Source organism: Oncorhynchus kisutch, linkage group LG12 (genome assembly GCF_002021735.2).
Source record: "Oncorhynchus kisutch isolate 150728-3 linkage group LG12, Okis_V2, whole genome shotgun sequence".
Classification (NCBI taxonomy): Eukaryota; Metazoa; Chordata; class Actinopteri; order Salmoniformes; family Salmonidae; genus Oncorhynchus; species Oncorhynchus kisutch.
In genome coordinates, this window is record NC_034185.2 from 33,053,023 (window position 1) to 33,079,759 (window position 26,737).

General features: G+C 44.0%; 1 protein-coding gene and 1 non-coding gene across 3 annotated transcripts; both read right to left on the reverse strand.

Annotated features, from left to right (window-relative positions):
* Nucleotides 1-305: 305 nt before the first annotated feature.
* On the reverse strand, nt 306-25,502 carry syt14b (synaptotagmin XIVb). Of its 2 annotated transcripts, XM_031837395.1 has the most exons (12): nt 25,145-25,502; nt 23,349-23,399; nt 18,967-19,113; nt 13,972-14,124; nt 12,398-12,651; nt 9,999-10,169; nt 6,547-6,720; nt 6,350-6,442; nt 3,418-3,595; nt 3,166-3,222; nt 1,844-1,959; nt 306-1,762 (listed from the first exon to the last, which is right to left on the reverse strand). In XM_031837395.1, exons 1-12 carry the CDS (start codon nt 25,266-25,268, stop codon nt 1,562-1,564), a joined length of 1,719 nt encoding a protein of 572 aa, XP_031693255.1. In that variant the 5' UTR covers nt 25,269-25,502; the 3' UTR covers nt 306-1,561. The 2 variants fall into 2 exon arrangements, with proteins under 2 accessions (XP_031693255.1, XP_031693256.1); XM_031837396.1 differs by lacking the exon at nt 306-1,762 and having other exon boundaries at nt 1,847-1,997.
* LOC116376572 (U2 spliceosomal RNA) lies at nt 14,177-14,362 on the reverse strand. Its single transcript, XR_004212017.1, has one exon. It is a non-coding gene; the product is annotated as a U2 spliceosomal RNA (small nuclear RNA).
* Nucleotides 25,503-26,737: the final 1,235 nt, after the last annotated feature.

The window sequence follows — 26,737 nt, forward strand, 5'->3', positions numbered from 1 at the left end:
TTCAAAAAATATGTTACACAGAGTGAGTACATGCAACTTATTATGTGACTTGTTAAGCACAAATTTACTCCTGAACACTGAAAATTTTTAGGCTTGCCATAAAGGGATTGAATACTTATTGACTCGAGATATTTCAGTCATTTTTCTATATATATATTTTTTTTTTTACAATTTCCACTGACATTATGGGGTATTGTGTGTAGGCCAGTGACAAAAAAAATTAATTTATATTCAGGCTTTAACAACAAAATGTGGAACAAGTCAAGGGGTGTGAACTTTCTGAAGGCCATGTAGCTTCGAATATGTAATACACGAAAGGTGATGGGTCTTTTATAAGGATTGTGTTGGTTACAGAGTTGTCTGATTCAGTGAGCCACAAAAATTCTCAAATGATGCTAAATGTGATTCTGAAGATGTACTTTGTATTTGGTGTTCTTGAACACATGCACACAAGATAATACACGCTATTATAACGGGAGGTGAAACGGCTGTCAAAAGAACTCAAAAATAAAAATGACAAATCAGTCAAATGTTGCATAATGTCAAAGTGTAAAAAAAATAAGCATAGCTCGTTAGCATAGTTGTTACAGGCCCAGCTGGCTTTAACAGTCATGGTAACATCATACCTGTTACCAATGGCTGTGAGCGTCAGTTGAGAAATGACTGATGCTGGTGTTATTAGAAGTCAGTACCATTAGAAATAGAATTACCATGTCGGCCATATTGAGTGAATCCATGATTGTATCATTTAAATTGCAGTGGTCTGAGGGGCTTTTCCCCTTCTTGTAATTCTATTTCTATGGCCAGTACAACTCCAGAAGAATGTGAGGGGGCTGGCTTGTTTTGGTCATTGTTCTTCCACACACTCTTTGGTCCTCGGTTCAGGATGAAAATGGTCCATTGTACGAGATGTGTATGGTCGTATTTTGATCATCTTCTGTAAACAATTACATGCAAAAAATATTATTATGGACCAGAATATGGGAAATGAATTACACAAAATTGGCATCAATCAGAGACTGGATCAGGACCCGCTGTGTTCATTTCAGGACCAGTTCATAACTGAGGTCTATCAGCTGTTGTATTAAAAGATCAGTCTGACAGTCCCCATTGACCATGACAGGAGCAGGAAGTCATTGCTTAGAACCAGTCAGTCTTTCTCAGGTCAAGTGGCTCTTTTCCATATTAAAGGGTATTTAAAGCAGCACTTAATGAACAGCAACTCCATGTGGAATCCACGTGCCTCTCATAGCGCTGCACCCTCACACACATCCCATTCCAGGTTCATATGCATAGGTTCTGGGTGGAAAGCGCCCGGGTGACCAGGTGCACTTAATGAACAGCAACTCCATGTGGAATCCACGTGCCTCTCATAGCGCTGCACCCTCACACACATCCCCATTCCAGGTTCATATGCATAGCATTGGTAGATGGTTCCTCGTCTGCATCTCTGACGGAAGGTCAAGGAACCAATCCCCTTTCAACACCGAGATCAAGATACCCTATAATTTCTCCTCCTGTGTCACCGAGATGAAATCTTGTGATTCTCATAAAGACCTGTTCAAGATTCCAAGAGCGTGTGCCAGTTGCACACCTGCTGTCCCCCGGCCTCCTTCATCTGGCTCCAGTGGGCCTGCTGCTCTTCTCCGGTGCTGTTGAGCCCCAGGGACACCCAGCCCACCCTCTCCCTGGCCTTCGTGCTGCTCCTCCGGCTGTACACGGACACCACCAGGGAGACCTCGGACAGCTGGAAGAGGGCCACCTGGTAGACGAGAGATGGGGTGGGTTGTAACAGGGTCCATGTATACAAAATGTATTATTTTATATCTCTTCCCTCCCTCACCTGGAAGACAAAGGTCTCCTTGTAAGTGGGGTTGGGCTGGCCGCGGCAAACTGACGTCTTGCACTTGGACATCTCCTTGCCCTTGGAGTCGAGCATGGTCAGCTTCACATAGGTGTCTGGGGAAGGGAGGCGGAAGATGGTGAGAGGCTGCCATCTAGTGGAGAATAATACAAAATGGCGTATTGCAGAATTGAATTTTAATTACCTTTATTTTACTAGGCAAGTCAGTTAAGAACAAATTCTTATTTTCAATGACGGCCTAGGAACAGTGGGTTTACTGCCTGTTCAGGGGCAAAACGACAGATTTGTACCTTGTCAGCTCGGGGATTCCAACTTGCAACCTTTCGGTTACTAGTCCAACGCTCTAACCACTAGGCTACCCTGCCGAAGAAGATCTTCAAGTCATGTATAGTCTATTGTAATTCCATTGTTTTGTGCCCATAAGTGATTCTGGTGTTATCTTGTATATGTATGCCCCTGTGGCATCAGTACATATGCTGGACTGTGTACCATGGGGCGCTCCAAAGCCCTCACTCATCACTGTACGCTCTGCGAGATTGGGCTGGAACTCCTTAGCTCTTCTGAGATTGAAATATTGGTAGGTTTATATATATAGATAGCCAGATACCATTTTACTTGTGCTACGTAACTACATTGTCCGGCAGACAAACTCTTGCCTGCGCTCACCGGACTGTGTTTTGTTGATTGTGCTTAAGGCCGTACAGAGCTATGGTAAAAAGCTTTCCAGTTCTCTGCCTCTTTGACCTGGAACGAGCTTCAAAGGGTCGTGAAATAACAGGAGCCTGCCCCTTTAAATGGGTTTAAAGCTAGGTTAAACACTACGATGGAAAATAAAGTGTGTGTGTGGGAGGGGAGGGGAGGGGGAGGGGGGGGGGGGGGGTTGTTTTGACCCCTAGTCGCACCACGCTTTCCCAATACATCTTGCTGTTCAATGTGTAAATTCATGTTTTTAAACTGTATTGCGTTGTTATATATTGAAAATGCATCTGCAACTTTGTGTGCTGCTATTTTGGCCAGGTCTCTTGTAAAAGTGATTGTTAATCTCAACGAGACTAACCTAGTAAAATAAAAATTGTGTTGACTCACAATAGAATACGAATTGCTTTTTGATACCAGCCATTTTTTGGGGTTCTTTTTCACGATACAATATGTAGAGGGATTGGGTTAAATGCGGAAGACACATTTCAGTTGTACAACTGACTAAGTATCCCCCTTTCCCGACATTATCAGCAGACCCAGAGAGGAACAGACAGTGACTCTGGTATAGATAGAGGTACATGGATTGATAACAGTGGGCTCACCTCTCATGATGTAAAGTTGTCCCCCGATGAACCGTTTCATACAACAGAACAGACCACCTGGGGGACACCACACAGAGGGAGGAAAGAAGAGAGAAGACCGTATGACGACTGAAGTAAATAGCTGGTAGACACAAACATAGGAATAAGAACAAGTATTCAGTTCTATGGATTTGAATGCTAAGCTACCCAACTACTCCAAAACATTATCAAAGACACAACAGGAAAATAGACACGTGTTATTTGTCCACTCACTGGGAGGTTTGTCTGAGGCTGTGTTTTTGAAGTGGCTGCCCTGGATGACCTCTGCAGAGAGCCTACCAGTGGTGGCGTTGTAGATGAGGCCCAGTAGAATTTCTGGGGAGGAGTCCCCGGTGGAACGGTAGGATAGAGCCCCTGCACTACGGGACACACTCACCAATGACCCACAGCCCTGTAGGGAGAAAGGAGAGGATGGACAACACCACATGCAGAGTTAGAGGCAGGTAGGAATTAGTACAATGTAACTGAATGGCTTGGATTGGGTGAGGCTATGCTTTGTCTAAAGCAGCCGGCTCTCTCGTCTGGTTTTCAAGCGCCACAGGAGAGCACAAAACAACCGCTGGTTTTAATTGGCTGATCTCTCAGTCCATCACCTTCGAGTGTAGATGGGCAACTTTGATGGGTGGGAGCAAACAAAAAAATCGAAACTCATCATGAGAAGCCGCAGTGGCTCGCCGGTCAGTGTACCCACATCCATACCCACACATGCAGTCAGAGCTGGCCTTAGCCTTGCGAGCAAAACATTTTAGCAGCCTCTCTCTTGACAGAGGAGGGAGAAGTTTTAGAGGTCATTTCCTGCAATTCTACACATGTTGCCATGGGGTGTAGAGAAAATGTTGCAGTTTTAAAGAACGTTTGCTGCAATTCTACACATTTTGCCATAGGGTGGAGAGAAATGTTTGCAGACATGCTTTAATATGATATCTGAGTGAGCGTAACTAACAAAATCAATGGGGGCCCCGGTCGGTAATCCGACTATGATTACTAAAAGTTTAGATAGATGGTAGGTTCGTATAGCCAGCTAAAAGATGTGTTTTGTGTTCCTACTACCTTAGGTTCCAGGGAATTATTTCCGTGGTGCACCATAACACACACTTTGCCGCCTCGATTTGGAACCACGCTTCATAGTCGTGTGAGTTGCTCAGAATTTGAATTTATCATGTCACTCAGTAAATCCACACCCACTAAGTCCCAAACAGTCCCACACTGTCACCAGGCTCCATGCGCCAGCAATTGGAAGCTGAGGACGAGGTTAGTCTACGAGTTACTGTACCATTAAACAGTGCCTTGCAAAAGTATTCATCCCCCTTGGTGTTTTTCCTATTTTGTTGCATTACAAAATGTAATTTAAATATATTTTTATTTGGATTTCATGTCATGGACATACACAAAATAGTACAAATTGGTGAAGTGAAAAAATAACTTGTTTCAAAAAACTCTAAAAAATAAAACGGAAAAGTGCTGAAAATATGTATTCACCCCCTTTGCTATGAAGCACCTAAATAAGGTCTGGTGCAACCAATTACCTTCAGAAGTCACAATTAGTTAAATAATGTCCACCTGTGTACAATCTAAGTGTCACATGATCTCAGTGTATGTATGTGTGTGCATTTATATATACACACACACCTGTTCTGAAATGCCCCAGAGTCTGCAACACCACGAAGTAAGGGGCACCACCAAGTAAGCGAAACCATGAAGACCAAGGAGCTCTCCAAACAGGTCAGGGACAAAGTTGTGGAGAAGTACAGATCAGGGTTGGGTTATAAAAAAAACATTGGAAACTTTGAACATCCCACAGAGCACCATTAAATCCATTATTAAAAAATGGAAAGAATATGGCACCACAACAAACCTGCCAAGTGAGGGCCGCCCACCAAAACTCACTGACCAGGCAAGGAGTGCAATAATCAGAGAGAAAACAAAGATACCAAAGATAACCCTGAAGGAGCTGCAAAGCTCCACAACGGAGATTGGAGTATCTGTCCATAGGACCACATTAAACCGTACACTCCACAGAGCTGGTCTTAACGGAAGAGTGGCCAGAAAAAAGCCATTGCTTAAAGAAAAAAATAAGGAAATATGTTTGGTGTTGGCCAAAAGGCATGTGGGAGACTCCCCAAACATATGGAAGGTACTCTGGTCAGATGAGACTAAAATGAAGTTTCTTGGCCATCAAGGAAAATGCTATGTCTGGTGCAAACCCAACACCTCTCATCATTCCCACAGTGAAACATGGTAGTGGCAGCATCATGCTGTGGGGATGTTTTTCATCGGCAGGGACTGGGAAACTGGTCAGAATTGAAGGAATGATGGATGGTGCTAAATACAGGGAAATTATTGAGGGAAACCTGTTTCAGTCTTCCAGAGATTTGAGACTGGGACGGAGGTTCACCTTCCAGCAGGACAATGACCCTATGAATACTGCTAAAGCAACACTCGGGTGGTTTAAGGTTGAAACATTTAAATGTCTTGGAATGGCCAAGTCAAAGCCCAGACCTAAATCCAATTGAGAACCCATCCAACTTGAAGGAGCTGGAGCAGTTTTGCCTTGAAGAATGGGCAAAAATGTCAGTGGCTAGATGTGCCAAGCTTATAGAGACATACCCCAAGAGACTTGCAGCTGTAATTGCTGCAAAAGGTGGCTCTACAAACTATTGACTTGGGGGGGGGTGAATAGTTTTGCACACTCAAGGTTTCTGTTTTATTCCTTGTTTGTCTCACAATAAAAATTATTTTGCATTTTACATTATTTTGCATTTTGCATCTAAGTGGTAGGCATGTTGTGTAAATCAAATGATACAAACCCCCCCCCCCAAAAAAAAGGTTGTAAGGCAACAAAATAGGAAAAATGCCAAGATAATTTATCTAAGTGGACATCATACAAATCAGGTTACTTCTTATTGGCAAGAAATTGCACAAACAGACCCCTACCACATACACAGACACACAGTGGGCAACAATTGATGCCCATTCAAAATCCAATTTTCCCTAAACCTAACCTTAACTCCTAAACCTAATCCTTTTCCTTTTTAGGACCGGCCAAATGTCCTCACTTGTCCGAATTCTCTTTTCTGGTCCTCACAAGTATAGTAAAACAAACATACACACACCCCTTTTTACCCCTATCTTCGCAGTCACTCACCATTAGTGCAGTGCCAGGCTCCAGTGTAACGGGCAGCGCCATCTTGCCCTGCAGGTTGAGTTTACTCAAATAGAAAACCTTCTCGCCCAACACCTAACATAAATAATAATATAATAAGATATGCCATTTAGCAGATGCTTTTATCCAAAGTGACTTACAAGAATTATTGCATACATGCTTGTTTTTCCCCCCCAAACCTTCTCCTTCTTCATCCTCCTGACGCTGTAGAGGCGGAACCGGACGGCGTGGTCCGCCAGTGCCTCCTGCTCCACCCGGGAGAAGCGGAAGGTCTCTGTGAACACTGGGCACGGCCCCCTCTGCACCCCTGTCTTGGCCCGCTGCTTCTTAGTGGGCAGTAATACCAGGTGTACCTACATACAGTGCATTCGGAAAGTATTCAGACCCCTTGACTTTTTACACATTGTTACGTTATTGCCGTATTCTAAAATAGATTCAATCGTTATTTCCCCCTCATCAATCTACACACAATACCTCATAATGACAAAGCAAAAACAGGTTTTTAGAAATGTTTGCAAATATATAAAAAGAAAAATAACTTAAATATCACATTTACATAAGTATTTAGACCCTTTCCTCAGTACTTTGTTGAAGCAACTTTGGCAGCAATTACAGTCTTGAGTATGACGCTACAAGCTTGGCACACCTGTATTTGGGGAGATCCTCCCATTCCTTACTGCAGATCCTCTCAAGCTCTGTCAGGTTGGATGGGAAGCGTTGCTGCACAGCTATTTTCAGGTTACTCCAGAGATGTTCGATCGGGTTCAAGTTCGGGCTCTGGCCGGGCCACTCAAGGACATTCAGAGACTTGTCCCCGAAGCCACTCCTGCGTTGTCTTGGCTGTGTGCTTAGGGTCGTTGTCCTGTTGGAAGGTGAACCTTCACCCCAGTCTGAGGTCCTGAGTGCTGTCATGATGTGGTCTTTTGGGTGTATATTGTGGCCCCCCGTCAGGTTTACTTCTGAATGTTGTATAAGATGGATGAATAAGTAAAAGAATACTTTTGGAAAGATAATGTGATATAGTCTTCTAAATGACAATTGGTTGTTTTATGGTAACTTATGCACAGTCAGTAGCCATGCCCAGGTGGGCACAAACATGATGAGACGGCCCTTTTCTACTCAAGAATAAAAGCCCCTGTGGCACAATTCACAGCAGATCACGCAAACCACGGTGTAAGCTAAGGTTGCAAACGGTTGAATTCCTAAGACCAAAACATGCCTGGTGACGCTGGTGTGTGAAGTGGTTTAAACTACAACTCTACCAGAGGACAAGACCAGAGAACGTGGAGATCATTCCCACGTTGAAATGGCAAAGAAATCTACAAACTAAAGAATAATTATTCAGAATGCAGCTGTTTAAATACTTTAGTCTGGTAAACGAATCTGATTAAAAAAAGATTTCCGTATGAGACTCTGAAGTATCCATTATAACAACTACGACAGACCGAGTTCTGGGGAACACAACCAGAGACTTTTCTGTCAACTCTCTCCAGCAGATGGACCTGCGACCCCAGAGAGAGACAAGACATACGCTCGTAAATATGTAAATTGCTTCCAAATTTTTCCAATGAGTGGTCGTTCATGTAAAGTATTAGCAATTTCTATGAGTGTAGTTATCAGCTATGAGTTTCATGGTTCTTGAGTGGTCCACACCCCCTTTCCTTTGTCTACCAAGACCGTCATATCGGTTTTGTCCGCTAGGGACATTTTCTTTGAACCCACGTATGAACAAATTTTGTGTGTTTTCATGTTTTTCTGTGATTAGATTAGTTAGTTAGTAAAGAAATAATTAAGCCAATTTGTATATCGCTGATTCATAATTTATGCTAGGGTTCGTGCAGATATCCAAGGGATTGCGACGTTCAGTAATGAGAACTGATGAGGTACAATTCATTAATAAGCGACTGTTTTGTCGATTCAGGAAATATAAACATTTTCCCATGGTGCCCCGACTTCTTAGTTAATTAAAGTATACATGAGTACTTTAAATCACATAATAATAATAATAATAATAATTACACATAGAGAATTGATTTGATAAAATAACAGTCTTCACATTAATGATAGTCACAGACACAACAGTGTTCGGGAGCAGGTTTTCATCAAGGATCTCTCTGTACTTTGCTCCGTTCATCTTTCCCTCAATCCTGACTAGTCTCCCAGTCCCTGCCACTGAAAAACATCCCCACAGCATGATCCTGCCACCCCCATGCTTCACCGTAGGGATGGTGCCAGGTTTCCTCCAGACATGACGCTTGGCATTCAGGCCAAAGACTTCAATCTTGGTTTCATCAGACCAGAGAATCTTGTTTCTGATAGTCTGAGAGTCTTTAGGTGCCTTTTGGCAAACTCCAAGCGGGCTGTCATGTGCCTTTTACTGAGGAGTGGTTTACATCTGGCCACTGTACCATAAAGGCCTGATTGGTGGAGTTCTGCAGAGATATTTGTTCTTCTGGAAGGTTCTCCCATCTCCACAGAGAAACTGGAGCTCTATCAGAGTGACCATTGGGTTCTTGGTCACCTCCTTGACAAAGGCCCTTCTCCCCTGATTGCTCAGTTTGGCCAGGTAGCCAGCTCTAGGAAGAGTCTTGGTGGTTCCAAACTTCTTGCATTTAAGAATGTTGAAGGCCACTATGTTCTTGGGGGACCTTCAATGCTGCAGAAATCTTTTGGCACCTTCCCCAGATCTGTGCCTCGACACAATCCTGTCTCGGAGCTCTATGGACAATTCCTTTGACCTCATGGCTTTGTTTTTGCTCTGACATGCACTGTGAACTGTGGGACCTTTATATAGACAGGTGTGTGCCTTTCCAAATAATTTCCAATCAATTGAATTTACCTCAGGTGGACTCCAGTCAAGTTGTAGAAACATCAAGGATGATCAATGGAAACAGGATGCAGCTTCGCTTAATCTTGAGTCACATAGCAAAAGGTCTGAATACTTATGTAAGGTATTTCTGTTTGTTTTTTAATATAAATTCACAACATTAAAAAAAAACTGGTTTTGCTTTGTCATTATGGGGCATTGTGTGTAGATTGATGAGGAAATGTTTTTATTGAATCAATTCTAGAATAAGGCTGTAACTTAACAAAATGTGGAAAAATCCAGGGGTCTGAATACTTTCCGAATGCACTGTAGGTAGCACTTTACTTAAAGCAGAGCTGCCCAAACCTCTTCCTGGAGAACTATCGTCCTGCAGGTTTCCAGTCCAAACCTCAACTAACATACCTGATTCAGCTAGTTAGGTCTTGGTGAACGGCTAACAAGTAGAATAAGGTGTTCGAAATTAAGGTTGGAGTAAAAACCTAGAGGTGGTAGATCTCCAGGAGGAGAGTTTGGTAGAATGCTTTATAGCTTGCTGTAGGCATGCATGAGCCTTCATAATGTCTTCTAATGTATTATCTCTCTTTTTGTATAATTCACCGTAACTTAAGCTGAAGCAGACGCTCTCATCCAGGGTGACTTGCAGTCAGTGCTGGCAACTAAGGTAGTAGGTACAATCACATATCACAATCATTGCAAGTAAAACTTTCTTGGAAAATAAACGCTAGTAGCAAAATCAGTGCTAGTGAGAAAATATGTTTACGTGTGAGAGCAAGTAAGACAAGTACAACAGTAAAGTGTTTTCACCTGCCACGCGATGTTGCCTGTCTGTTTGAGCACGGGGATGTCGGTTGCCGCAGTGACAGTGACGGCGAGGTGTTGCTTGCCCGAGTCATACTCGAAGGCCACGTCCAGTGTGCCGTACTTAGCCAGTGGCTCGGGCTCATAGCCACCGGGGAGCTGGGAGGGTGAATCATCCTGTGAGTGAGGGGGAAGGGGTGAGAGGGAGAGAGATAATGAAAATATGCATTTTAATGCATGATTCTGTTAGTCAGTCCTCATCTATGACATCACAGAGTGAGAGTAGATATAGGCCCTTAGAGCACTGGGTGAAGGGCAGATGGGATGGTGAACCATCTTGTGGGAGGGAGGGAGGGAGGGAGGGAGGGAGGGAGGGAGGGAGGGAGGGAGGGAGGGAGGGAGGGAGGGAGGGAGGGAGGGAGGGAGGGGAGAGAGAGAGAGAGGGGGGAAGAGAGTAAGAGAGAGAGAGGAGAGAGAGAGAGAGAGAGAGGGGAGAGAGAGAGGGGGGAAGAGAGAGAGAGAGGGGAAGAGAGTAAGAGAGAGAGAGAGAGAGGGGAGAAAAGAGAGAGAGAGAGAATGATAAGTTTCATTTTAATGCATAAAACCACAAGGTACAAGCAAGCTAAGCGATTCTGGAAAGACGGGATAATCTTCCACACATACTTGTCTTAATATTAACAAAATGTGAAATACATATTTTGATAGATCAAAGTATTAGCTTTCACACCATGTTATTTCTCATAAAATGCAACTATATGGATTTCTGTCAACTCCGTCAGACACAATGAAAGGCATTTCACCAGCAAGTGTTTACAGGCCTTGATCAAATATGTCATACAAATCTCCAAACTCATTTTTGTCCCATGATGTCAAGCAAAAGAGGCACTGAGTTTGAAGGTAGGCCTTGAAATACATCCACAGGTACACCTCCGATTTACCCAAATTATGTCAATTAGTCTATCAGAAGCTTCTAAAGCCATGACATCATTTTCTGGAATTTTCTCAAAACTACGATTCATAAAAGATGTGTGGAGATTTGGTCAGATTTGTAAAAAATCCAGAAAGAGCAGGATCAGTTATCATAAGGACCCCTTATTCATGTCCCCATTACATGCAGTGCAACATGACCACTCATGGTCTGTAAAGTAAAGGTTTTTATTGGGATTCCATATTTGACAAGTGTTTGTATTGAACTTTTATTTGTAGAGGCAAAAATCTGTTTTGAGAATCTGTTGTCAACTCCGTAAGTGGCTTGTCAACTACATCACTGATGGCTAACCCCTCAATATCATGAAAAAATATTTCTAGCACTGTTCTTCAGCATATGCTCAAACAATGGAAGCATTTGCTGTGCTAGACCTGTTTGCATAATAAATGTTTTTTTTAATGTTTTAAATCTAGAAAAGGATGCCAAAATGCTTAAGAAATTTGCCTTCTTTAGACTAGTTGAGTATCTGGAGCATCAGCATTTGTGGGTTCGATTACAGGCTCAAAATGGCCAGAAACAAAGAAACTGAAACTCGTCAGTCTATTCTTGTTCTGAGAAATTAAGGCTTTTCCATGCAAGAAACTGCCAATAAACTGAAGATCTCATACAACGCTGTGTACTACTCCCTTCACAGAACAGCGCAAACTGGCCCTAACCAGAATAGAAAGAGGAGTGGGAGGCCCCGGTGCACAACTGAGCAAGAGGACAAAGTACATTAGAGTGTCTAGTTTGAGAAACAGACACCTCACAAGTCCTCAACTGGCAGCTTCATTAAATAGTACCCGCAAAACACCAGTCTCAACGTCAACAGTGAAGAAGCAACTCCGGGATGCTGGCATTCTAGGCAGAGTTCCTCTGTCCAGTGTCTGTGTTCTTTTGCCTATCTTAATCTTTTCTTTTTATTTGCCAGGCTGAGATATGGCTTTTTCTTTGCAACTCTGCCTAGAAAGCCAATAGTCATTAACAACATTAACAATGTCTACACTGTATTTCTGATAAATTTGAGGTTATTTTAATGGGCAAAAATGTTTGCTTTTCTTTCAAAAACAAGGACATTTCAAAGTGACCCCAAACTTTTGAACGGTAGTGTATACTGTATATATCGAAAGTATTTAGAAAATTCTTTCAAAAATATTTTCCTTATAACATTCATCCTGAATGTACATTTTAAGCTCACATAATAAAATATAGTTTCCCTGCCAGACAAGGATTGTCCCGACTTTCAAGAATCCCTGAGCTAATTTCCAGCTATTCTATACTTTTTGAGAGACATGTGTATTCCCCCCCCCCGCCTTGTGGAGTTTATGCTACGCCAGTGAGCATGCTCAGGTAGAGTCGGCATGCCCGGCTAGCGTGACACAGTGTCCTATGGGAAATGCTAACAGTCTGGTGCATGAGTGTCTTTGTCCTAGCTCACCTCTGGTCCCAGGACGGCAGTGCTGTCACTAGGTACATCCTCATCATAGACCTTGTTGAGGTAACTCGCAGTGTCCTGGTCAACGCTGGCCTTGCTTGAGCGCCGTGTACCATTGCCGTCAGGGTTCGACTCCCCCAGACCCCCTACCTCCGACCGCGAGAGAGACACGCGGACCGGTCTATCCTCGTCCTGATACGGGGGAGGCTGGTTCTCGTTGAGGGGGGAGCCCCGTCTCATCCGCTGGATATTGTTGGCTGTGGAACAGAGTGATGGATACGATTCATCTGTGACTTAGTAAACATCTCGGATGTGTGTGTATGTGTGCATGCATGTATGTTGTCACATGGACACTGTGTTAACAACCCTCCAGGCAAGCTTCAATGCCATACAACTCTCCTTCCGTGGCCTCCAATTGCTCTTAAATACAAGTAAAACTAAATGCATGCTCTTCAACCGATCGCTACCTGCACCTACCCGCCTGTCCAACATCACTACTCTGGACGGCTCTGACTTAGAATACGTGGACAACTACAAATACTTAGGTGTCTGGTTAGACTGTAAACTATCCTTCCAGACCCATATCAAACATCTCCAATCCAAAGTTAAATCTAGAATTGGCTTCCTATTTCGCAACAAAGCATCCTTCACTCATGCTGCCAAACATACCCTTGTAAAACTGACCATCCTACCAATCCTCGACTTTGGCGATGTCATTTACAAAATAGCCTCCAATACCCTACTCAACCAATTGGATGCAGTCTATCACAGTGCAATCCGTTTTGTCACCAAAGCCCCATATACTACCCACCATTGCGACCTGTACGCTCTCGTTGGCTGGCCCTCGCTTCATACTCGTCGCCAAACCCACTGGCTCCATGTCATCTACAAGACCCTGCTAGGTAAAGTCCCCCCTTATCTCAGCTCGCTGGTCACCATAGCATCTCCCACCTGTAGCACACGCTCCAGCAGATATATCTCTCTAGTCACCCCCAAAACCAATTCTTTCTTTGGCCGCCTCTCCTTCCAGTTCTCTGCTGCCAATGACTGGAACGAACTACAAAAATCTCTGAAACTGGAAACACTTATCTCCCTCACTAGCTTTAAGCACCAACTGTCAGAGCAGCTCACAGATTACTGCACCTGTACATAGCCCACCTATAATTTAGCCCAAACAACTACCTCTTTCCCAACTGTATTTAATTTTTATTTATTTATTTATTTTGCTCCTTTGCACCCCATTATTTTTATTTCTACTTTGCACATTCTTCCATTGCAAAACTACCATTCCAGTGTTTTACTTGCTATATTGTATTTACTTTGCCACCATGGCCTTTTTTGCCTTTACCTCCCTTCTCACCTCATTTGCTCACATTGTATATAGACTTGTTTATACTGTATTATTGACTGTATGTTTGTTTTACTCCATGTGTAACTCTGTGTCGTTGTATCTGTCGAACTGCTTTGCTTTATCTTGGCCAGGTCGCAATTGTAAATGAGAACTTGTTCTCAACTTGCCTACCTGGTTAAATAAAGGTAAAATAAATAAATAAATAAAAAATCTATGAGTTTCTCACTTTGTCCATTGGAGGCTTCACTGCTGTGGTCGCTGGTGTGTTTCTGTCTGTTATCCCAGACTGAGGCTCTGTGCTGGGCAGAAGATTCAGAGTGTCTCCCTGGTCTGTCCTCCTCACTATCGTCCTCAGAGCCACGTTCTGGGCAGCTCTGGTCTGGACAAACAGATACACACACACAAGATCATAGTACATCATCACAATCAGTCAACATAAGACACATCTCCACTCACAGACCACAGAGGATGTGTCCTCGCAAAAAATTGAAGGATTTTTTTTTTTTTACCCTGTTCCACAAATGTATTTCATGTTCTCCAGTTAGGGGATGTATTAGATAGCAAACTGATAAGAATGGATACTACACTTGATCTTAGCCGAACGTCAGAGAAGAGAAGTATCATATTTCTAACTGGTAAGCTATTCCTCTGTGTCCACGATATCACATCTACAACACTCATTTGAGAGAAATAGGTAAATCTGTGAGGAGAAAGAAGTGAAAGTGTAAACATGACAGCTACAGACAGATTTATTTGGATCCATCCATGACTGTTAAAATAGGATTTGTTTTCAGTTTTAGAACCCATGACTTCAGTTAATTAACGTCACAGACAGACATGAAGAGTAGAAGAGAAGAAGAGATCCAGAGAGATATTTGGAGGGAAGCAGCACACCCTCTCACCTTTATCCCCTCTCTTATTCTTGTTCTTGTTCTTTCTTCCCTTTCCCCTTCTTATTCTTCGCGTCACGCTATTTCTTCTTTCCCTCAGAAGTGGGAGATACAGCGGCTTCAGTCTCATTCTGCTCTCTGTCTCCATCAGGGCTCACCTCGTTCTCCTCCTCTTCAGCTTCCCCCTTCTTTTTAGTTTTGGATGCTCTCGACTCTTCCTCGGGGCAAGGAGACTGGTGGATCGCTATGGTCGTCACTCTGGTGGACCCCATTGGATTTGTCCTCTTTCTGGCCCTCGTTGTCCTGACAAGCAGTGTGGTTCTCTTTAGGGGACAAGCTGGTTTCTATATCTTCAGGCTCTTCCTTGATGGTCTCCCCATGGCTATTTTCCTTTTCCTCCACCTGTTTCAGCCTCTCCTTCTACTTCTTCTCCGCCTTCCTCTTCTCCTTCTCCTCCTTCTTCCTTTTGTCTTCTGGTTGCTTGTCCCCCACAGAACTCTCCACTGGTTTTACAGCTCACCAGCCTCCGTCTTTCCACACCCATTCCAAGTGGGCTGGAAGATAGTCCTCTGCGGTCACTTCACTCGATTGGTTGTTCTTCAAACCATAGTCACTGGATTGGTTAAGCTTGGAGCTGTAGTCTGTTAGGCTTGAGCAGGCCTCTGAAGCCTGCCGCTTGATTTTGCTCCTCACTGACTCGGCCATCCCTTCCTGGGCCTTTCCTTCCTTGCTGTCCTGGCCCCCCTCTGCCGTATCTGCAGCCTCCTCCTCCTCTGTCTGCACCTTCTTGATGACCTGGTCGCTGAGCTCGGTCAGCTGGTCACTGACGCTGTAGTGACAGCGCTGGCTAGGTCGTCCACTCTGCTGCTGACTGAATCCAAGATGGAGGAGATGCTGACCGATGGTAGGTTCTGACCGAAGCTCTTGAAGAACGCCATGTTGGTTGGATTCGCTGATGGCTGGGGCTGCTGTCCTTCTCCACACTGTCTGGTGTGTTCTAGATTATATCATAATCACAGCTCTGGCAGGGACATTTGGTTCATGAGAGTGTGTGGGAAAGGTATTACTATCTGAAATCCATGACTTACACTTTATACATGTATGAGGAGGACAATTTGTGGTTGGGAATAGGGATCATGTATATTCACAACATTCTCATCCACAAGCATGCATCTCAACAGTGATTATGAGAGTTTTAAATTGATAGTCAGATTATATACAGTGCATTCGTAAAGTATTCAGACCTCTTGACTTTTTCCACATTTTGATGCGTTACAGCCGTATTCTAAAATTGATTAAACACATTTTTTCCATCATCAATCTACACACAATACCCCAAAATTATGAAGCAAAAACAGGTTTTGCAAATGTGTATTTAAAAAAACTGATATTACATTTTGTCACGCCCTGACCTTAGAGAGACATTTTATTTCTCTATTTGGTTAGGTCAGGGTGTGATTTGGGGTGGGCATTCTATGTTGTCTTTTTCCTTGTTTTTGGCCGAGTATGGTTCCCAATCAGAGGCAGCTGTCTTTCGTTGTCTCTGATTGGGGAGCATACTTAGGCAGCCCTTTTTCCCACTTTCTGTTGTGGGATCTTGTTTTTGTTAGTTGCTGGTTTAGCGCTACATTACTTTACGTGTCGTTTATCTTTCTTGTTTTTTTGGGTTGTTCCATTTAAATAAATTCAAAATGTATGCCTACCACGCTGCACCTTGGTCTCATTCCGACGACAGCCGTAACAGAAGATCCCGCCACAGAAGGACCAAGCAGCGTGGTCAGGAGGAATGGACCTAGGAGGAGATCTTAGACGGGAAAGGACCCTGGGCGCAGGCTTGAGGGTATTGCCGTCCGAAGGAGGAGATGGAGGCAGCTAAAGTGGAGCGGCGTCGTTACGAGGAGTTGGCTCAACGAAGCAAGCACGAGAGGCAGCCCCAAACATTTTTGGGGGGAGGCAAACGGGGAGATTGGCGGAGTCAGGGTTCAGACCTGAGCCAACTTCCCGTGTTTACCATGGGGAGCGAGTGACTGGTCAAGCACCGTGTTATCCAGTTCTGCTCACCATGCCTTCGGTGCGCAGCCACAGCCCGGTGCGCTCTCTGCAAGCTCCCCACAGTTGCCGTGCTAGAGTGGGCATTCAGCCAGGAGAGATTGTGCCGGCTCAGCGTTCCTGGCCTCCGGTGCGTCTCTTCGGCCCAGGTTGTCCTGCACCAGCTCTACGCACGGTATCCCCAGTTCGCCAGCACAACCCAGTGCGGCCTGTTCCAGCTCCCCGCACATGCCGGGCTACGGGTGTATCCAGCCAGGACGAGTTGTGCCAGCTCTGTGCTCCAGACCTCCGGTGCGCCTCCACAGTCCAGTGTGTCCTGCGCTGGCTCTACGCACTATGCCTCCAGTGCGCCGTCATAGCCCAGTGCGTCCGGTACCAGCTCTCCACACTCACTAAGCTAGAGTGGGTATCCAGCCAGGATGTGTTGTGGGAGCTCCACTCACTAGGCTGCCAGTAAGCCTCCTCAGTCCGGTGAGACCTGTTCCGGCTCCACGTATGAAGCCTCCAGGGATGATCCAAGGCCCGAAGCCTCCAGTGATGATCCATGGCCCGGACCCTCTAGTGATAATCCATGGCACGAAGCCTCCAGTGATGATCCATGGCCCGGAGCCTGTAGCGACGGTCCCCTGTCCGAATCCTCCAGCGACGGTCCCCAGTCCGAATCCTCCAGCGACGGTCCCCAGTCCGAAGCCTCCAGCGACAGTCCCCAGTCCGAAGCCTCCAGCGACGGTCCCCAGTCCGGAGCCTCCAGCGACGGTCCGCAGTCCAGAGTCTTCAGCGACGAGCTGCAGTCCAGATTGTCTCCGGCGACAATCCACGTTCCGGTTCCACAGAAGCGGAGGGATCAGCGTAGGGAGCTATGTCCCGAACCGGAGCCGCCACAGAGGGTAGATGCCCACCCGGACCCTCCCCTATAGGCCGGGAGTCCGCACCTTTGGGGGGGGGGGGGGGGGGGGGGGGGGGGGGGTACTGTCACGGCCTGACCTTAGAGAGCTGTTTTATTTCTCTGTTTGGTTAGGTTAGGGTGTGATTTGGGGTGGGCATTCTATGTTGTCTCTTTCTTTGTTTTTGGCCGAGTATGGTTCCCAATCAGAGGCAGCTATCTTTCGTTGTCTCTGATTGGGGATCATACTTAGGCAGCCCTTTTTCCCCACTTTCTGTTGTGGGATCTTGTTTTTTTTAGTTGCTGGTTTAGCGCTACATTAATTTACGTGTAGTTTATCTTTCTTGTTTTTTTGGGTTGTTCATTTAAATAAATTCAAAATGTACGCCTCCACGCTGCACCTTGGTCTCATTTCGACGAAAGCCGTAACACATTTACATAAGTATTCAGACCCTTTACTCAATACTTTGTTGAAGCACCTTTGGCAGTGACTATAGGTCCTGAGCGCTCTGGAGCTGGTTTTCATCAAGGATCTCTCTGTACTTTTCTCCGTTCATCCCTGCCACTGAAAAACATCCCCACAGCATGATGCTGCCACCACCATGCTTCACCGTAGGGATGGTGTCAGGTTTCCTCCAGATATAACACTTGGCATTCAGGCCAAAGAGTTCAATCTTGGTTTCATCAGACCAGAGAATCTTGTTTCTCATCATCTGAGAGTCTTTAGGTGCCTTTTGGCAAACTCCAAGCGGGCTGTCATGTGCCTTTTACTGAGGAGTGGCTTTCGTCTGGCCACTCTACCATAAAGGACTGATGGGTGGAGTTCTGCAGAGATGGTTGTCCTTCTGGAAGGTTCTCCCATCTCCACAGAGGAACTCTAGAGCTCTGTCAGAGTAACCATTGGGTTCTTGGTTACCTCCTTGACCAAGGCTGTTCTCCCCCAATTGCTCAGTTCTAGGAAGAGTCTTGGTGGTTCCAAACTTCTTTCATATAAGAATTATGGAGGCCACTGTGTTGTTGGGGATCTTCAATGCTGCAGACATTTTTTGGTACCATTCCCCAGATCTGTGCCTCAACACAATCCTGTCTCGGACCTCTATGGACAATTCATTTTTGATCTGACATGCACTGTCAATTGTGGGACCTTATATAGACAGGTGTGTGCCATTCCAAATAATGTCCAATCAATTGAATTTACCACTGGTGAACTCCAATCAAGTTGTAGAAACCTCTCAAGGATGATCAATGTAAACAGAATGCACCTGAGCTCCATTTTGAGTCTCATAGCAAAGGGTCATAATACTTAGGTATTAAGAACTATGCAGAACTATCTCAGGCCCATTGAACAATAAACAAACTGTTTACAGACTTTGCATGTTATACACCTTGATGTGTTTACCTTGCTGGTCGGGCCTATAGTCGCCCAGACATGACAGGTCGCTTGTGCTCTCCACAGACAGCTTGTTGCTGAGGTAAAGAAAAAAGAGAGCCATCAGGCCCATGAAGACTGCAATGGAGGACAGGACCCCTAGCAGCTCAGGAGACACTGAGTAGAGAGAGAGAGAGAGAGAGAGAGGAGACAAACATACATAGACATAAAGGAAGAGGGGGAGACGACAAACAGAGACAAATGAAGGAGACAGTGTGAGAATGCGCCCTAGTGAATGAGTTGAAAAACCCGATAGCTTCCCCATTACGGTACAGTTCAGTTCGTGAATGAGTTGAGAAACCCGATAGCTTCCCCATTACGGTACAGTTCAGTTCGTGAATGAGTTGAGAAACCCGATAGCTTCCCCATTACGGTACAGTTCAGTTCGTGAATGAGTTGAGAAACCCGATAGCTTCCCCATTACAATACAGTTCAGTTTGTGAATGAGTTGAGAAACCCGATAGCTTCCCCATTACAATACAGTTCAATTTGTGAATGAGTTGAGAAACCCGATAGCTTCCCCATTACGGTACAGTTCAGTTCGTGAATGAGTTGAGAAACCCGATAGCTTCCCCATTACGGTACAGTTCAGTTCGTGAATGAGTTGAGAAACCCGATAGCTTCCCCATTACGGTACAGTTCAGTTCGTGAATGAGTTGAGAAACCCGATAGCTTCCCCATTACGGTACAGTTCAGTTCGTGAATGAGTTGAGAAACCCGATAGCGTCCCCATTACGGTACAGTTCAGTTCGTGAATGAGTTGAGAAACCCGATAGCGTCCCCATTACGGTACAGTTCAATTTGTGAATGAGTTGAGAAACCCGATAGCTTCCCCATTACGGTACAGTTCAGTTCGTGAATGAGTTGAGAAACCCGATAGCTACCCCATTACGGTACAGTTCAGTTCGTGAATGAGTTGAGAAACCCGATAGCTTCCCCATTACGGTACAGTTCAGTTCGTGAATGAGTTGAGAAACCCGATAGCGTCCCCATTACGGTACAGTTCAGTTTGTGAATGAGTTGAGAAACCAGATAGCTTCCCCATTACGGTACAGTTCAGTTTGTGAATGAGTTGAGAAACCCGATAGCTTCCCCATTACGGTACAGTTCACTTCGTGAACGAGTTGAGAAACCCAATAGCGTCCCCATTACGGTACAGTTCAGTTCGTGAACGAGTTGAGAAACCCAATAGCTTCCCCATTACGGTACAGTTCAGTTCGTGATTCATTTTTCACTTCAAAGGCTCACTTATGCAGGCCAACAATAACTCATGTTACTAAGCAGCCTCCCACTGTTCTTGCCGATGTGTTATTTTTAACAGAGACCTCTGAGGCATTGAGTTTCACTGATTAAGCAGATACCGGGACAAACAGGGCACAAATAGCTTTCAAGGGAAATCCACGTCTCACGCCATCAATTGTGTCGATCCATCTAAATGCTTCAACCCCAAATGAATGGAAAGAGTATAGCACTAAATAAGATCTGAAAATGATATGGTGCTTATCTTTCCCATTACTTTGGGGTTGTCGTTAGAATTGTCGTTATGGAAACAGGGTAGTTAATGGATAATATACAGGCCATGGAATAGCCACAGGTGCATGAGTGGGCGTTCAATTACAAAAATAACACAGAGTTGCCAGAAAAGCTTGGAAAACACACCAAGAGTCCACGAGAGCCTCCATTTCGATCTGATATGCACATTCACTGCCACAGAACAATTCAGAAACACTGAGAATAATTCAGCAACGTTGAAGGGTCATTGGCAGAGTATCGTGGGCGAACGTTCATCAATATGAAAACGTCTATTGCCTGAGGAGTGAAGGCCTTACAGCTCTCGCTCACACTACATCTCCACAGGAAAAGGTGCACCATTCATCCAACCCTGGCTGAGTTTAGAAGGAACTACTTCTCGTGGACTATCTCTTCTTCTCACCATGGCAACAGGCAGAGACCACTGAAGCCTGAGAACAGACAAGAAGTAGTGGCTTCTCCTGTCTCCTCCTCCTCCCAAAACGGATAGACTGATAGTCAAAGCTCAGCAGAAAGAGTGAAAGAGAGGGAGAGATAAGAGAACAATAACCCACATGCATAGCTCACCTTCTCCATTCTAGCAGCTTTCGATTGTGTATGTGTCTCAATTGCTTCACGCCTAGGCTATGGTGAATTATTCCATTCTGTCAAAACACCAGTGTTGTGTGCTGTTCCCCTTAGTGGTAATCCGGTTATCCAATACAATTATTGAGTCTAACACAAAGAAAAAAAACACACCAAAAATCAGTTATGATCCTAATATTGAGTCCAACGTAACCAAAAGCTGTAACAACGCTTCGAGACCATAAGGTGATCTTTCGTGTTTGGTCAAAAATTCCTTGATTCTTCTCAACACTCAACACAGTTACAGTACATATCCTCTCTCACTGAAGACAATTCTAGTAATTGAGTCAAATTAGTTCCTGAAGGGGCCCTGAAGTCCAAATGCCAGGCTTAACTGTCATGTGGTGTATGTCCCTGTCCCTGACCTGAGTGCGGTGGTGACACTTCATAAGCTACTGCTGTTTGCATGTCAACTGCTCCTAAATAATTCAAACACCTGCAGTAACCGGATGCCTCTCTCATTGACAGATGCTGGTGGACCTTTAGCCATTAGCTAGCCCCATGATAACATGACCCGAGCCTGTGTTCAAAGTCTCAGAGTGCTGATAGAGGATCAGTTATGCCTTTTAGAGATGAATGAATATGATTATATGGACAGGGAGAGCTGATCCTAGATCAGCACTCGTAGTGAGATGCTGTTGTCCCGCTCTGCACTCACTAAGGATTACTGTTATAAGGCAATAGAGGCTGATGGTGAGTGAAGTCATGGACACTGGACTTATTCATCTCATACTGACAGATGGGATGAGCTCGTATGATGAGTTTCCAAAGCAGCTGAGTGTGTGTGTGTGTGTGTGTGTGTGTGTGTGTGTGTGTGTGTGTGTGTGTGTGTGTGTGTGTGTGTGTGTGTGTGTGTGTGTGTGTGTGTGTGTGTGTGTGTGTGTGTGTGTGTGTGTGTGTGTGAGAGAGAGAGAGAGCATGGGTGGATGTGAATGGGTAGGGGTGTGTGTGTGCGTGCATGCTTGTGGTTGTGTGTGCGTATGTACAGTACGTGCATGTGCGTGCATGTGTTTGTGTATGTGTGTGTGTGTTGTGTTTTCCCAAGGGCAATCTATGAACCGAGCATCAGAGAAAGAAAACAACAAGCGCGTTCTGCTGTACAGTATGTGAACTTGAACTCCCAAGCCTCAGGGCTACATCTGTTTTCCAGATAACTGACACACAAAAAACTGTTCACACAACAACAAAAAAACACTAATTAAAAGTAAAAGACCATGAACATTTGACATTCCACTAATGGAATATATGTCAACAGCCGAGTTACTCTGACAAATGTGTACCATGTTTGTCAACAAGATTCGAATGAAAAAAAGAGAGTCTACGATATGACATTGAAATACTGATGAGAAGAAAAGAAAACTGCCATATTTATTCTAGTATTTCCTCTTTGCATAATTCGCTGTTTACATTCAGATAAAACAAAAGCGTTTCATTGTCACATACACCAGATAAGTGCAGCGAAATGTGTTGTTTTACAGGGTCAGTCATAGCAGTCCAGCACTCCTGGAGCAAATTAAGGTTAAGTGCTTTGCTCAAGGGCACATGGACTGGCCTACCACTCTAACCGCTAGACCACCTGCCACCCTACTAGCTGAGCATGGTAGCAATGGCAATATCCTTTTTCAGGACCCAGTATCAGAGTGCCATTTTATGAGTGTTTTGAGGTTACTAAGGAAATGTAGGGCACGCATATTTAAACGCAATTGGTTAATCTGAAAACGTTGCCCCCCATATACGAAACAAAACCTCTGTGGTAAATAAATAATGACTACTATTGCCTTCTCTGGAGAAGAGGTCTAAAACTTGATTCACACACCAGTGGAGGCTGGTGGGAGGAGCTATAGGAGGACAGGCTCATTGTAATGGCTGGAATGGAATTTATGGAACGGTACCAAACATATGGAAACCACGTTTGACTCCGTTCCATTTCAGCCATTACAATGAGCCCGTCCTCCTATAGCTCCTCCCACCAGCCTCCACTGTCACACACAGATATTGAATCTTCTAGAAGTGTGTAACAATAGAGTAGCCAACTCTATACTCGAAAGTTACAAACAAGCAAAACAGATAGCCAAGTGCTTTGATTGAGCAATCTCTCTGCTTTTAGGGGGATACAAGTACAGTCAAGCAGACAGTCAAGGAAGCATAGAGTACAGTAGAGTATAGACAGACAAACAGTGCAACCCCCCTGATCTTACCTCGTCTGGCACAGATGAGCTCATGCACCCCACAGCTCCTCCCACCACCACCTAAGGGGTAAGTAAAGGGATACGAGGGTCAGGGGTTAAGAAATTGCTCTGGCTCCTATGTCGACTCCTCCTCAGGCTACTGAGGCAGATGTCACACAAATTAACTCGAGCCAACTAATCTCATGGGGTTATCAAGTGTTTAAGTACGTTCAATTAGATTTATCAAGGCACTTGACATAATGAGAAGCTCTTTCACTGGAGGAATTCACTAAAGGGTTCAATTCCTTATCTGTGAGGAATCACACATGAATAAGGGTTTAAAATCGAACAAAACATGTCTGTCCATTAAACGGTTGAATTTAAATGTTGAGAAGTAAAATAGAATAGAGAACACAGAGTATACTTATATACAGCGCATTCAGAAATATTCAGACCCCTTGACTTTTTCCACATTTTGCTACATTATATAAAGTATATACTTATGTAAATAAGGTTTTTATTTTTCTATTTTGAAGACATTTGCAAAAAAAATTGAACAACCTGTTTTTGATTTTTCATTGTGGGTATTGTGTGTAGATTGATGAGAAAAATGTTTATTTTAGAATAAGGCTGTAAAATAACAAAATGTGTAAAAAGTCAAGGGGTGTGAATACTTTCTGAATGCCCTGTAAATAGATCAATGTTCTTAACCCTGTATCCCAACCTTCACAAACTCATAGGACAATGAAGACAAACACACACACGAATACACAAACACGCACACAGGCACATGCAAAGTACACACATGCAGGCACATGCACTCATGCAACACACACATACTTCGCACTGTTGTGTAGGAATTACTTTTCTGAGTGGCTACAGAGAGAGTGTACTATAGTTCTTAGTCGCATAGTAGCTCAGGCTCTTGACCCTCAAATTACCCTCTCACTACTGAATGTGTACTATACTCCCTATGGAGTGTGAGTTTACAGAGACAGAGCACGCACGGGAAGTCCACATTGAAGAAGGAAATCGCAATTTTCTGTTGAGCCGAAGCCTGCCTCAAAAAATGGATATAGGTTACAAAAAAAGCAATAGCCTAAGTAATTTAGAAACATTTTGTGTATTTACACCAATGACCAGTACAGTATAGACGAGCATTGGCTAAGGACCAGCACATTCACCAACTGACAGCTGACAATCTCTCCTCTCTCTTCCATCTCACAGCACCACATTTGCCAGGTGTGACTGCCGCACTTCCAATGCTGAGATGGGATCGCAACCAACCAACGCGCTAGTGAGTACACGTGACCAAGTAGCCCATAAATGTGTATGACATGCAGTATTGCCCAGAAGCAGGCATGCAGTTTTCAATCTAGACATTTTCAGAGCTTTAAAAAGACAAACTGACAGGTAGGCTACCATTGACAGCACCACTCATAAAGTTCCCATCCCATTATCCTATAATACACTTGAACACTTACTCCTGTTTCTAAGGAAGCATTTGTGTAGCCTATCAAGATTTCGATACACTCATGCATACGACTAAGCAAAGACAACGTAATGTCCGAGTCACATGTATGTTATTGGTCGCTGTCCACTTCAACACCACTTCGCGCGCATCCGGTGAAGGTACTGCAACATTCCTATTGCCTCTTGCGTCTAATCTTCTGCATCCCGTCTCGCTATGTAGGCTGCCTACAGCCCAAGCTGACGGGACAACGCAATGTGCATCTATATCATTACTAGACATCTATCTTGCTGAATTAATGGTACTGTCACTAAGCATTCTAACTATGTCCCATGCAAGTTAACGGTGTACTTACCATCAATCGCCATGATGTTCTGTTTCGGACTGGTCCAAGGCGAGGGGGTGAAAACTCGGGAGAAGTTATTCTTGTGTTTGAGGGAGGGGGGCATTGTTTGACGCTGTTCATCAGCACCGCACATTGAGTGTAGCCTACCTGTAGGTGCAATAAGAACTAGTAAGTTATTTGCAATACATCGTTTAAGAATTGTTCATTTGCATGATGGATTATGTTTGTTTTTTTAAGTGTATAGGTCAACATGAATTCATTATGTGTGTATCAAATAGGCTATTTTATGTTATGCATAATGTCGTAAAGTAAAAATGTTTGTAATATTTATACACTGAACAAAAAAATAAACGCAAAATGTAGTGTTGGTCTCATGTTTCATGACCTGAAATAAAGATGCCAGAAATGTTCCATACACACAAAATTTTCATTCTCTCAAATGTTGGACACAAATTTGTTTACATCCCTGTTAGTGAGCATTTCTCCTTTGCCAAGATAATCCATCCATCTGACAGGTGTGGCATATCAAATAGCTGATTAAACAGCATGATCATTACATAGCTGCACCTTGTGCTGGAGACGATAAAAGGACACTCTAAAATGTGCAGTTTTGTCACACAACATAATGCCACAGATGTCTCAAGTTTTGAGGGAGTGTGAAATTGGCATGCTGACTTGTAGGATTATCCACCAGAGCTACTGCCAGATAATTTAATGTTAATTTCTATACCATAAGCTGCCTCCAACATTGTTTTAGAGAATTTGGCAATACGTCCGACCAGCCTCACAAATGCAGACCACGTGTAACCAAGCCAGTTCAGGACCTCCACATCTGGCTTCTTCACCTGTGGGATCATCTTGTGTAGTTTTCAATATTAATCAGTTTTCCCATTATTGCATGTTCTGTGTTTTTGTGCTGGTATCACTGTTATTACAATGAATTAGTAATAATGCCCAGATAAACAGTAACTATATAGTGGCCGTTTGGCTTTATGCAAATAGTAGCCAGATAATGTGCTTAAAATGTGTAGCCTGGGAACATTAGTATTTTTTTTCTTTTTTTCAGAATGACAGAGCGAGCATCCACAGCAGCCTGTAACTAAAACTAGCCTGTCACTAAAAATAGCCTGTTACTGAAACTAATACTATAGCCATCTAATGGCTGCCATTAATCCCTTCCACAAATATGTGAACTCCTTTACTTTACTAGGTTCCTTTCCTTTCCTAGCTTCCTTTGCTCCTTTATTAACTTATTTTCCTTTCCTACATCCCTTTCCTCTCCTCCTTCCCCATCTCCATTTTCTTGTCTCCTTTCCTTTCCTAGTGCCTTTCTTCCATTCCTAGCTCCCTTTTCTGGCTTACTTTTCCTCTACTCCTTATCTTTCCTAGATTAATCTTCCTTCCCCTGTCATTTTCCTTTCCTAACTCCATTTATTTTTCTACTTTCCTAGATGTATTTCCTTTCCTCCTTTCCTAGCTTCCTTCCCTACCTCTCTTTCCTCTCCTCCTTCTCTATATCCCTTTCCTTATCTAATTTTCTTTCCTAGCTTATCTAACTTCCTCCTTTAATAGCTCCCTTTCCTAGATTCCTGCCTTTCCTTC